At 32.7% G+C, this 14055-nt stretch overlaps 1 protein-coding gene across 1 annotated transcript; it reads left to right on the plus strand.

The window, feature by feature from the left end:
* Nucleotides 1-425: 425 nt before the first annotated feature.
* CLEC12A (C-type lectin domain family 12 member A) lies at nt 426-8266 on the plus strand. The gene is made up of 6 exons (XM_039874334.1): nt 426-668; nt 2841-2939; nt 3237-3425; nt 4316-4467; nt 5777-5880; nt 7995-8266. Exons 1-6 carry the CDS (start codon nt 575-577, stop codon nt 8167-8169), a joined length of 813 nt encoding a protein of 270 aa, XP_039730268.1. The 5' UTR covers nt 426-574; the 3' UTR covers nt 8170-8266.
* Nucleotides 8267-14055: the final 5789 nt, after the last annotated feature.

Consider the following 14055-nt stretch of genomic DNA (forward strand, 5'->3'; position numbering starts at 1 on the left):
AGGTGGCAAGGTGGAGTTTGCACTCTCCCTTTCTCTGGGAGTGTTCTCTGTGTATGTGCAGTCTCCTGGCTAAGGCAAACCTCCTCTGTCACAATCTTTGCCATGAAATGTGCAGAACATCTGTGCCAGGCCATTTCAATAGACTAGTAATTGTTTGAGGGTTGTATACTTTTTATTATTTCTCTGCTTGAAAGTTTTTCTCCAATTAATTCTGTTATTTCTGCATCATGTTGCCCTAGTAATTTGTCTCCCCTTGTATAATACTTATCATATCCAAACACAATTTTAAAAACTATTCTAGAATTGTCACATATAGAGAAATGAGAATAAAGGAAAGAGGAAGAATGCTCCCTCTTGCAACAGCCCTCTGTGCTTGCGTGAGGTCACAGTAGACCAGCAGCTCATTTGCAGACATATGGGTGGTTGGTACAGTGAGTTTCAAAACAGAAGTTTAAGCTTATAAGTTTAAGCTTCAGTTTATAAACTGAAATATCCACTCCTGTTTAAATTCAACTCTGTTTACCATCATTCTTTTTTTTCCCCCCTTTGTAGTTATTTCCTTTCATAGCCATCAATGTCTGACGAAGTCACTTATGCAGATCTAAAATTCCAGGACTGCTCCAGTAAGATAAAAAGTATACAGGAATTTGACCAGGTTGAGATAAAAGGTAAGATTTTGAACTATGGATGTTTTTTTGTAAGATGGTAGAAGTAAAGTACAGGAAGTGGTAGAAGTATAAAAGTAGAAGCCCTGTAATCTTAGATATTAGTGAACTGACAGTGAATTTCCATTTGAAGTTTTACTTAAGTCTCCCATTTTTACCAAAACTGTCCATATAAAATGATTATAAAGCTTTTTTTTAAGGCACTGGTCAATGTATTGAACACAGCCTTTTACAAATTTTCTAGTTTTAATATCACACTGAAGGTAATTAAGATAGGATAGAATTTTTATATGCGTGGATTGGAAAATGTTTTTTTTTTTTTTTCCCCCTGTGAAAAGAAACCATGGAACAAGGAACATATGTTGTCCAGGAAAGTCATGGTTTTGTATGTTTTTTATAATAAAGAAATGCTTGTGTGTGTGTGTGTGTAAAAGAGAGAGACAGAGACAGACAAAGAGACAGAAAGATAGACAGAGATAATGTTAAAGGATCTCATTTGATTTTCTACTAAGTCAAGCATATACTACCCTAATATTTCTCCTATTTCTTTTGGAGATTTTTATCCAACTCACTAAAAAAACAGAAGCAGTTAAGTTGAACTTCCAATACTATGTTGAATAAAAGTGGTGAGAGTGGCCTTTAAAATCTTGTTCCTGATTTTAGAGAAAAAGGTTTCAGCTTAAAATCTCTAAAATCTTTTTCCTGATTTTAGAGAAAAAGCTTTCAGCTTTTCACCATTGAGTATGATATTAGCTATTGGTTTGTCACATATGGTTTATATTAGGCTGAGGTACATTCTCACTATACCCACTTCATTGAGAAGTTTTTTTTTTTTATCATAAATCGATGTTGAATTTTGTAATATGCTTTTTCCTCATTGATTGAGGTGATCATATGATTTTTATTTTTTATTTTGTTTATGTGGTATGTCACTTTGTCTGATGTGTAGAAGTTGAACCATTCTTGCATCCCTGGAATTGATCCAACTGATAGTGGTATATGACCCTTTTAATGTATTGCTGAATTTAGTTTGCTAATATTTTATTGAATATTTTTGCATCTATGTTCATCAGGAATATTGGCCTGTAATTTTCTTTTCTTTTAGTGTCTTTGTCGGGTTTGTGTATCAGGGTAATGTTGGCCTCTTAAAATGAATTTGTAAATGTTTCCTCCTCTTCTATTTTTTTGGAAGAGTTTGAGAAGGATTGGTGTTTATTCTTTGAATGTTTGGTAGGATTTACCAGTAAAGTTGTCTGATCTTGGACTTTTGTTTGTTGGGAGATATTTTGAATATTCACTCAATCTCCGTAGTAATAATCAGTCTGTTCATATTTTCTATTTAATTATAATTAAGTCTTGGTAGGTTTTATGCTTCTAGTAATTTATTCATTTTTCTACATTGTCCAATTTGTTTGCATATAATTGTTTGTAGTAGACTTATGATCTTTTGTATTTCTGTGATACCACTTGTAATATCTCTTCTTTCATTTCTGATTTTATTTTTAAGTAAAATAACTTATAATATAAAGTTCATAATTCCTATTTTTTAATAAGGAAATTATCTATTTGGGGATTTATTTGTTTAATAAAAAGAAAGCATTCAACAGAAGTTTGTTACTAAAAAACATGACAAATTCTAAGGAGGAAATAGGATAGAGTTGGCCTAAGATCTGGCTGACAAAAGAATACCCAGAGATATTTATTACAAGGAGACTGCCTATCATTTATGTCCCACAGTCATGATTTTCTGGGGAAAACATAAATAGCTAAAATTATTTTCTTCGACATTCACAATTGTCCACTTGAGGAAGGAATACACAGATTGACCTCTCTGTAACTGCCAGCTATTCAATTTCTCCAATTTTTACAGAAAATATATGTTGTATTCAGATTGATTGGTTTACTCTTTTATCTTTTCTAAACTCCATATTTGCCTTTGTTTAGTGAATCGACCTACTAAATAACAGCTTCTCCTTGAACAAAATATTTTCGACCTATTCTTAACATATTCTTTAAAAAGGTATTTTAAAATATCCTTGAGTTTCCAGCAAAGCACATTACTTTACTGGGGACATATTACGAAAGGGAAAAAAAGTGAAATGAATGAATGATTAAATGATTCAAATGAAAATGTATATCATATCCAGGCCTCTTTGCTAATTTTGCTTTCCACAGCACCTCCCGCTCCTCCCCATGTATGGGATCGAAGAACCTTGGCTCTTACTCTTCTGTGCCTTCTGCAGCTGATTGGATTGGGAGTCTTAGGAAGCATATGTATGTATTACCCATGTTTTGATTGAAAAGGAAAACACCTAGAATTGTATGAGTTTTATAAAAAAGTTTACTGTGAATTGAAGCTTTGAAATGATTATAGGTGATATATAAACACGAAGGGGGCTTATAACTAGATCCTTACAGTATGGTAATTAATCTCTTTCTCTCACTCTTTTGAATGACTGCTTCCCTAGAACTTTAATATTCTTAAATACTATTTCCGCAAAAAGAAGGTGATGGTTGTATTGAGGGATTAAAATATTTTTTATCATTTCATTTTTTTTTTTTGACCTGGAGTTCACTTAACTTCAAAGACAGAAATGGAAAAAATTAAAAAACTGCATAATTTCAAAGAAGAACTTCAGAAGAATGTTTCTCTACTACTGATGGATAATATGAATAGTTCCAAGAAGATCAGGAATCTCTCTATCACACTGCAAGAAATAGCCACAAAATTATGTTATGAGCTCTATAGAAAAAAACCAGGTAATCCTATTTTCCTCTTTAAGTTATTTGCTAGACAATGAACTAAACCTACAAGTCACTTGAGAATTAGTCTTTCAGAAGTCATTACTTGGGGGAAAGAATTAAATGTGGTTGACAAAAGACTCAATATTTCTATGCAGTTAGAAGACAAACAGAAAAAGTAATAATAACTTAGGCCCCAAGTTACAGAAGATGACAGTTACTTAATAAAACATTAAATGATATACAGTTTATTTAATCTGACATTCACTAGGTTATTTTGGGTGCTGAGGTCAATAGAAGATAGGGAGGAAAGAATATCTCTTTATAGATAACCTCATTTCTCAATTTCAGTGAGTGTTTAATGAGAATCAAGAGAAAAGGAATAAAGCTAGGCCTGACCCTTGGAATTAGGATGAATCAGCTTTTTAATATCACTAACAGTTTTTATAACTATTATAACTAAAATATGTTCTTTGTGCTTTTGCAAAATCTTCCAAATATTCAACAAGTAAGAGAACTAGAAATGCTCTAGCTGAAAAAAGCAGAATTGATGTATGTTTGTTGGGTTGATTCTCATGACACAATTTTTCCTGTGATTAGCTTTTATCATCATGTAGTAATACAAAAAAAATGACAAAGGGAGAGAAGAAAATTATTATGCAGGGCTCCGGAGGTAGGAAAATATACTGGAATCCAAGCGTTTAATTCGAAGCGTGTTGTTTAAATTATGTTTTGGACACATTGTGGTGGTTTATAGGGGCCTGAAACACAGATTCATTCTCTTCACCTTTGACATAAATAGAAGAAAAACAAATAAATTTGTTTAATTTAACATAGAGGACAATGGGAATAATAAGAATAATGAAGATTATCAACATACACCAAGTAAAACTACTTTCTTCTTCCAGAGCACAAATGTAAACCTTGTCCAAAGAACTGGATGTGGCATAAGGACCGCTGTTATATACTAGTTCAAAATTATGACACATGGCAAAACAGTGGCTTGCTATGTTCTGCTTACAATGCCAGCCTGTTGAAGATTAAGAACAAAAGTATATTGGTAAGGTCTTGTAGATCTCTGTTTGTGAGGAAGGAAGCCATTTTCCCCATCATATTAATCCAGACATAATTCTGGCCTATTCTAGTTGTGGTATGAGGTGACTGAGACTTAGTACATTTATCTCAGGGTAGCACAGCTAAGGTAGCATTTATAAAACTTTAGCTTAGGACCTTAGTTTTAGTGGAATCTCCGAGTCTGGGCTGGTGAGTAGATACAGGGCACCCAGAATTTTTAGGTCTGTGAGCATTTCCAAACTGGAACTTTAGGATTCACTTTCAGAACACAATTTCTGAGCATTTATCTAAAAACAGAAGATCTGGAAATTACTCCCAAGGGTTACCAATTTCATAAAATCTACATTGGAGGAGATTCTTTGTTTCTGTCACTTTACATTTTTTTTAACTAAGAAAAAAAGCCAACATATACTAGTAAAGAAGAAACTTTGCATAAAATATACATTAAAAAGTAGAATTAAATGAGGTGGCAAAAGCAAGTGCCTAGCAGATATACTGCACTGAGTTCCTAGGTCCAAGAAAAAGTGAGTTCTCTGGAAGATTTATTTATGTATTTTTTTCTTTTTTTTTTTTTTAATGTCTAAATAGTATTCTCATATTTTTCTTTTTACTCAGCATTTCTGGTCTCTCAGTAATCACATATTTATTTTAAACAAAAAAAAAAAAAATCATTTCCCCAAATGTCTCAGCTTCCCAATTCTAAGCATCTTTGTCCTCCTTTATTAGAAGAGAAAGAAATCAATCCATAGCTTTTCCTCATCTGATCCATTTCTCAAATGATCCACTCATAGTTATTTACTCAAAAAATACCTGGAATATAAGGAAAAAACTTACTATAGCTACAAAAATCTGGACTGGTTTTAAATTCTGTTCTATAATCACTTCTCTAATCTGACTTTGCTACATTTCTCTTCTACTCTTTCTTTTTTCATTAACATGTGTTTACACTAATTAACCATCTCTTTGTCCCCAGACTGAATATTTACTGCTCAATATTTGAAACCTGAAATTCGTGAACTTCATTGACCCTAAGTTAAGGTTATGCATGAACCAGTAGATTCTGCTTTATGTGAGACAGTAACTGATGTATAAATACTAGAGGAAATCTTGTAGTAAAAAACCCAACGAAACAAACAAAAAAGAACACTTTGTCTCAATTTTCTTTAATGACATCGAAAAGTAATAGTATAATGTTAAAAATGTTACCTTGAGAGTAATTTGTGAGAAATTATGTTGTGAGGTAATATACAGACATGGAGACAATTATTTTAACAAACCATCTCTATTTCTTGTAGGAATTTGTAACATCTCAAAAGTTATATGACATTTGGCTGGGATTATCTCCTGCAAAAAAGTACACAGAATACAATTTGGATGAGACAATTATTTCCTCTGACTGGTAAGTCTTTAGTTTTATTGAATTTTTATAGTTGGCCTAAGTAAAAGCATTTTCTTCAGGAGCATTGTAGATTACAATTAAAACTGGCTTCAACTGAAATTGTATTCCTAAAGAATTCTTTTCTATAAGGCTTCTTCAATGTATCCAATATCACAAAAAGTTGCCACAAATGTCTTCTCATGATCTTGACAAGTCACTAACTTATAGTAGCCAAATAATGGAGAATTTCTTTAAATAGTGCTTTTATCTAAGAGAATATAGAAGCCAACAGTTGCACATGAAATGATGCTAAATTCTGGGATTCAAAGATGAATGAAAGATTGACTCTGCCCATTGTTATTTAACCATTAATTGTATGATCAGACTAATTTTTAAAAATCTACAGATAAAAAGAATAGAATATGATAATGCTTCAGTAAAAATAACCAAAAATAAATTTTAGCTTTCAAATTTGTGTTATAACTGATATTTGAAATGGCTGTTTTTCAATGGAAAATTTAGAGATAGAGTAGAAGAGCTTTTCTGGTAAAGAGAATAAAATGAACTTGGCCATAGTATAGTGCACATATGGTATATATAAAATATTTTGTTGTGTTATATTTTAAAATGTGTTTATAAATATACCATTTTAAGTGTATTCATATGTTTTATTTGTTCTGCTTATAATGAGGAAAAAAAGACATATAAAAATAATGCTAAAATTTCATCTATATTTTATAATCCCTTAAATTTGAGAAGAGACGGGATTAGACTAAAGAAAGAAACCAGAGTCTTAACCTGTCGAATATTGTTGCAAACACATGAATTCATACACATGTTGGTTGAGGACACATCAAGCAGGAGTAAACACATGGCAAAGGTGTTGGGGTGCTCCCACACTGAATCTGAACCCGGAAATTTCTGCATATTCAACACATTGGCCAGACATCAGATAAACACTTTCATTGTTCTTTTGTTGTTGTTGTTGTTTTGGTTTGTTTTGGTTGCTTTTTCCTTTAGATAGAAATAGTAGGTGTAAGAATATGGGTCAGAAAGACAAGGCAGCTCTGTCTTTGGCAATTTGCAATGATAGGACATAATGGGAGATGAGAAATGTATAAATGGAGGACAAATGGATATATACATTTAAAGATCTCATTTAGAGTAAAGGATTAGAGGTAAAGGTAGAGGGTGTATCAGGGGAGAGTATAGGTGGAATTTTGTTTTGAAAAAGTAGAATTTCCATGTGTTTTTTTATATTGTTAAAGGAAAGGAAACAGATATTTCCAATCATCAAGAAATAATACTGAAATAAAAATTATATAATAATATATGTATATATAACATATACATATATAGTTTATAATAATATGTGTATGTATACATGATTCTCTTTTGTTTTTTATTCTCATTGTTTTAGGGGGCTTGTTTCTGGAAAAGGGCTCTGATAAATAACATCTGTATCATGTTACCTAAAACAGAAATTTTCACTTTTGAAAATTTAATTGAACTTATTTATTGATTATTGATCATTTTGTATTAACCTAAGTATTGGTGCTACATTTTTTCCAAGAGATAATATTTTCAACTTACACATTTGTCCTAATGCATAATCCCTGATCACTAATTTTGTATTAGGGGCTGGTAATTATTCAGAACTTCAGAGTAAACTCTCTAAAAAATGACTAGAGCAATATGTCGCTTGGAGATGATGTCGAGCTTAAAATATCATACATTAGTTAATTCTTCATTTTGGTGATTATGAAAGGCATTTGAGGAGGACGGTGTCAAAGATTTATTACTGAGCCAGTTGGATTAAGAACCTGATGGAATTGCACCATTCTAAATCATATCAGGTATTAGGGAAAGAATGTGCTATGTTTGACAGTAAGGAACAGTAAATATTCCAGATGTAAGAAAGAGAGAAAGGCAGAGAAAAATAAGGCAGTGATTGACATTGCATATAGGCCAATAAATATGAGTAACCTGGACACTCTTGATATTCTCAATAATAATTAAAATTTATTTTAGACAGACCCTAGGAGCAATGATATGTTAGAAAAGTAATTTGTGTGTGGGTGACTATGTTTTAAATGTTTGACTTGCCAAACGTAATTTTTCATTTTCTCTTTCAGGTTTACAGGAAACATAGATGACTTAAATAGCAAAATGTATTGTGGATATATATATGGATCACGCGTTTATTACACTTACTGCACTCAAGTAAAATTTTCTATATGTGAGATGTTAGCTAATCCAGTGAAGATTGAGAGTATGCTAACGAATGAAGTACCAGATGGAAAAATATAGTTAGTGCACTTATTTTCCTTTTGCTGTTATCCTGCAAGTAAAGGCAACTTTGGGGAATACACATCGTGTGAACCACATAAATGGAATAAAGATGCTGTGAGACTAAATTCCTGCCTCTTCTAATAATTTATATTTTTGGACTTTCTTCTTTTTCCTCATTTGCTGAGTGAAAGAAAACTAAAGTCATATCAAAAGTCATACTATATCATTTTGATATAGTCAAGACACTGTTGAATACAAATTCAGTGTTTTGGGTGAGAATACTGAAAACTGAAGCTAATTTTTTCTGTTTTTTCCAGACATAAACAAGATAAATATCAACCTCATAAAGAATAGAAAAAAATTGGCTCTAGGAATATATAAAGGATAATACATTATGACCATTTGGGGTTTATTCTAGTAATACAGATTGATTTACATTTTGAGGAGAAAAAAGAGAGAGGAAATGAAATTGCTTGTTCTACCCACAAGGCCTAAGCCGGAACAGATATCCATGGACTTAGAGAATATTTGATCAACTAGAATGAAACCTTACAAAACATCATGTCAGACCAAGGGATACACTTTCCAGCATAGAGGTAAGGGAGTGGATGATTGACCATGGAATCCACTGGTCATGTCACAAACTGAAGCAACATAAAGCTAGAGGTCAGATAGAGCAATGGAAAGGACTGAAGGCTGGTTGAAAACACAATTGGAGAGCCAGCACAGAGTTAATGTTTATGACAACATGACGGTATCTTCCAAGATGTAGCATATGTTTTAAATCAATAACCTCTATACGGTGCTGTGTCCTCAGTTCGTAAAATACATGGGTCTGTAAACAAAGGACAGAAGCAGGAGGGACCCTGTTTACTAACATCATTTCCAGTGACCAACTTGAGAGATGAGTGCTTTCTCTCCAGAGTAACTCAGTTCCATGGGTTTAGAGAACCTGGTCTCTAAAGAATAAAAAACCACCAGGCAGCACAACATCTTATTATATGAAACAGTCTTGGAAAGAGCAAATGACTGATTAACAGGAGAAGGTAGGGCTGCTGTTAAACAATAGAGACAAACAAAGAAATACATTTGGCATCCAGTTGTCACTCTCGAGTACACATTTATAATCCGTTGCTTATTTTGATGGTAAATAGACAAATCCAGCAGTCACAGCTTGGGAACGATGTGATGAACAGGGACTCTCTTCATTTTCATGAAGTGGATCTAGGCTGAGAAAAAGTTGAATTGTGGTGGAATCTCAATGTGATACACAGATTCCACTTTAGGACTGAAGGGCTATTCTCTCAGTCACTGAGAGAGCTGCCAACAAGCAACTGTCAAGTGTGAGCCTTTGCTTTTATTGAAGAGAATTTATTCATCCAAGATTATGCTCCCTTTCCATGGCAGCTCATATCCAATGATTAGTGATTTGGGAGTATAAAGGCCTGGCTGCCTTGCTCTAACTGGGGGAAACTCAAAAGGTCTATTTCAGCTCCAGACCTCCATCTGTAACTGATTGAAGCCTCACCGAGAATGCATCACAGCCCAACTTCCTTTTTTGCCCAATCCTGCCTCCTTCCTTCTTTTTCATGAGTTAGGTAATATGAAGGGTGTTCCCTAGTACACCTTCATCATGCTAATCTTGATTTCATAGTCTGTTTCCTGGGGAATCAAGTCTTTAAAAGTTGCTAACAAAATTAAAGAAAACCTTAGTAAGTAGAGACATGACCGTATCCTTGGATTAGAACACTATATTTTTGTGATGTCATATTTACCTATTGATTCAATACAATCCATGAACATTTCAGAAGAACTTTTTTTTGGAAAGTGACATGGTAATTCTAAAATTAACATAGAAATTTATAGGATTTAGAATAGCTATGACAATATTGAAAAAGAAGAATATTTGGAGAAATGACAGTACTGAATATCAAAATTTACTTTAAAGCCACAATAATGAAACAGCTTTGACTTGATACCAGCATAGATATACATCCTCAGGACCAGATCAAGAATAAAAAGAGACTCATGTGCATACTGTATTTATATTAAAAAAAAATGTTGTCACTGCCATTAGAGGAAGAAAATGATGGTCTTTTCAATAAATGCAGTTGAATTAATTGGATATCTTTATGAAAAAAGAAACAATATCTACCTTATACCATACATAAACATTAATTCAAACTAAAACTGAACATAAAAGTTCAAAATATAAAATTGTATAAAACATAAGAGGATATTTTTATGGCTTTATAGTGGACAAATTTTTCTTAAACAGGACTAACCAACAAAAATTTTAAAAAGGTAGAAAAGTTAAACTTAATTATAACTAAGAACACCATTAATAGAGTGAAAATGCAAGTCATTGTCTTGAAAAATATATTTGCTGAGTTTGTATTAATATAATATACAAACGCCCATATTTATACAGGGCTTATAATTAATACAAATCAATAATTAAAAAAACACTCTAATTAAAAAATGGGCGGAAAGACTTAAGAAGTACTTCATGAAAAAGGATATTCGAATAGCCAAAAACATAAAAAGGTTGTGCAGCATCATTATTGGCCAGAAAAGAATTTAATATAAAAATGTAGTGAAGTACAACTATACCCACCAGAATGGCTAAAATTTAAGCCTGGCAATACTAAATGTCAACAGAAATGTGGAATGTGCTGGATTTTCTGAGGTCAAATTGGCACCAAGATCACTAAGTCTGGGAAATATATTTCCCAGAATCCCTTTTCATCTTTAGGTCTGGTCAGAATTGGGCAATGAGGGGAACTCATGGAATAACTGGAAAGCAAAATCGAAGCAGAGATCATTACTTTCAAAAGATTGCTGCAGTCAAACAGAATGACAGGTGGATTCTGAAGTGCCTGGTAGTCCTTAGATCATCATTTATCTTCTCCACACTGAGTTCATCTTGCTGACTTCTTACTTCTTACCCTGTCCACTCACAGTAGCCCCAGGTCTATTAACAGGTGCATGGCTGCAGCCCCATAGAAACTACTATATTTTTGCGGAATGTATTAAGCAATTTCATTGTATCTCCATGTTGTGAATGAACATATTTTTTGCTTGGGAATGAGGGACCCAAGTTTTGAGATACTGTGTTTTTGTGAGGACAGTTTGCTTTTTTTTTTTGGTCAAAATAAAATACATATTGTTACATAGAAAATAACCAAGAAACAACTTTTTCCTTTGCTCAGATGGTAAAGTGGTGCTTTGTTTATAAGTGAAATCTTTTGACACTTGTGGGCTTTTCTGAAATGAGATAAAGTGACAGTGTGTTGGGAATACTGACAAGATGTGTGGTATTTCCTAATAATCCTTGTATTTTTGTGGTGTTGGTTGTCACCCTCTTTCATTTCTGATTTTATTTATTTGGGCCCTTTCTCTTTTTTTCTTACTGAGTCTGACTAAAGGTTTTCCAATTTTGTTTATCTTTTCAAAGAACCAGCTGTTGGTTTCATTGATCTTTCCTATTATTTGACTCTCTCTCTCTCTCTCTCTCTCTCTCTCCGTATATATATAATCTCTCTCTCTCTCTCTCTAAAATCTTTCTTCTTTTGCTCGATTGCTATTATTTTTCAACTGGTGCTTTGTTTGTAATTTAGTCAGTTTGGATATAGCCAGCAGCAAAGCGGGTGTCTGACTCAGGATTTCAGGATAAAGAATCATTGGGAGTGAAACACACCAACATATCAATGTATATCAAGTGACTGGTACAAGATCAGTATATACAGAGGCTGAGAACATCAATTAATACTTATTTAGAAAAGATGAAGAAACAGTGTTTGACATATTTCCTGCCTTGGTCAGATGTGGCAAGGGATCAGGTCTGGGTCAGTAACTGAAAATAGGGAAATATGATAAAATTGATAAGAAAGGAAGAAATTTAAAGTAGTTAAAAGCTCTGAAACTGAAGAGCAAATAACACTTAAAAATTATTCTGATTCTTATGATTTCAGTAACTAAAAGAGATAGTAGGTATTATGATATTCAATTAGCATATTTTTATAGGGTAATATTTTTGTTGTTTTATCCACTGACTGCAAAACGACAGCTCCACAGAGAGGGCTTTTATGAGAAATGTATTTAAAATAAGCCTCTCTTTCCTCTGTCACCTTGTCTTTTACTCTGCTTTATTTCTCCCCATAGCACTATCACTACTTTACATTAAGTTACTTATCCATAAATAAATATGTAAAGTATTAATATATAAGTGCATATTTATAAATCAATATATAACGTATAGAATGTAAACTATATTAAGGAAAAATATTTCTTATTTGCTCTAAAATAATGTATAGCACATAGTAAATATGTACTCAATTTGATGACTAAAAGAATGAATGAATAAATAAATGAATGTTTCTGAACCCAAAAGGATACATATTTATTTTTGTTTCCAAGGTTAAACAGGCAAAATCCACCTAGGAAATAAAATGCATCTCATTTGTATCTAGAGACAAAATTTATGATTGAATGAGGATGGGATGAAATTCTGTATGAGAGAAGAAAGCTGTCTTTGAAGATTTAGGATGTAAACTACTACTCAGAGTTTCAGAGAAAAGATTAGAGTACTGAATTACTTTTCCTCAAGTAATTCTCTGCTAATAAAGTATATTTATGAGGATGGGGGAAACTCCTGCTGCTCCAGAGCAAATTAAAGTTAGTGAAATTTTGAGCTTCATGGTGAGAGTCTTTGGTCTCTTCCATTTCCTCAAAGTTTACATGTCAGGACATAGTATATCTGACTATATAGATAGTCTCTTTGCCAAAACTATGTAAAATATTTCTTAAATTCTATCTTGGTAGTGTTTTTATTTTACCCCATTTTTACCCAGACACTATCCATCAAAACATAATGTTTTTCTGTTAAGAGAGGAACGAAACATCAACTTGGCTTCTGATTTCATTATTTGAATAGCATAGAATTTCAATTTTTCCTTTTGTTTAGTATTTATCTGTTATCATTTCTCACTCTAATAAATAACAATGTGGCAAACATGCAAGTGCATAGATCGTCTCTGTCTCAAGTCCAAACAGTCAGATTACTGGTAAATATAGGTTTTAAGACCTCGAAGAAGCATTAGATAGATTCATTTTTGTAAGGAAAAGAATTTGAGCGTCACGTAACTTTAGAAAAACAGGTTAAAAACTTTAGGTAGATCTTTAATTTTTAATAAATAAGTAAAATGAAGCCTACAGACATTCCCAGTTTACTTAATATTAGAGAAGCACTAAAGCTCATATTATCTACATATTTCCTGACCGTATCTCTGCCTCAACCGCCAACCCCCAGTCAGAATACAGTTTCTCCCTCTATCATAAGAAAAAAATTCACTATATTTGTACTTGATTGCAATGAGTTATAAATAGTCCTTACTGGGTTTTACCAGTTGTTTTTAAAATATTTCAAACTCTGTGGTATAAGGTAATATCTTTTTCCTTGTACCAATTTTCATAACACTATCTTTCCTAAATTTATTCCTTATGATTCTTTGTTTTTAATTCTGTGGGAGGTGGTTCTGTCAGCATGTTGCATGTCCCAAGCTTTCTTGATAGTCAATCAAGGTGCTCTAATAAATAACAATATTAACAATTGCTTTTCACTGTTTAGTTATGAATGAATTAATAATTTATTCATTTAGAGATACTGATTGAGCATACATTATGTGGTTGTCATGCTGCCAGATAGTCACAATACAGTGAATATGCTCTCCACTGACTAATCTTTTGCTGAACTATGAGCAAGGCACTTGGACTCTTTGAGTTTCTAAATCCCCAATCTTTAAAATAGATTAATATAAATACACACCTACCTTCCTCTCAGAATTCAGGTTATTAGGATTCAGATCCTTAGCTGATAGATACACTCTAAGAACTGTCACTTTG

Source organism: Pteropus medius, unplaced genomic scaffold, assembly GCF_902729225.1.
Source record: "Pteropus medius unplaced genomic scaffold, Ma_sr-lr_union100, whole genome shotgun sequence".
Classification (NCBI taxonomy): domain Eukaryota; kingdom Metazoa; phylum Chordata; class Mammalia; order Chiroptera; family Pteropodidae; genus Pteropus; species Pteropus medius.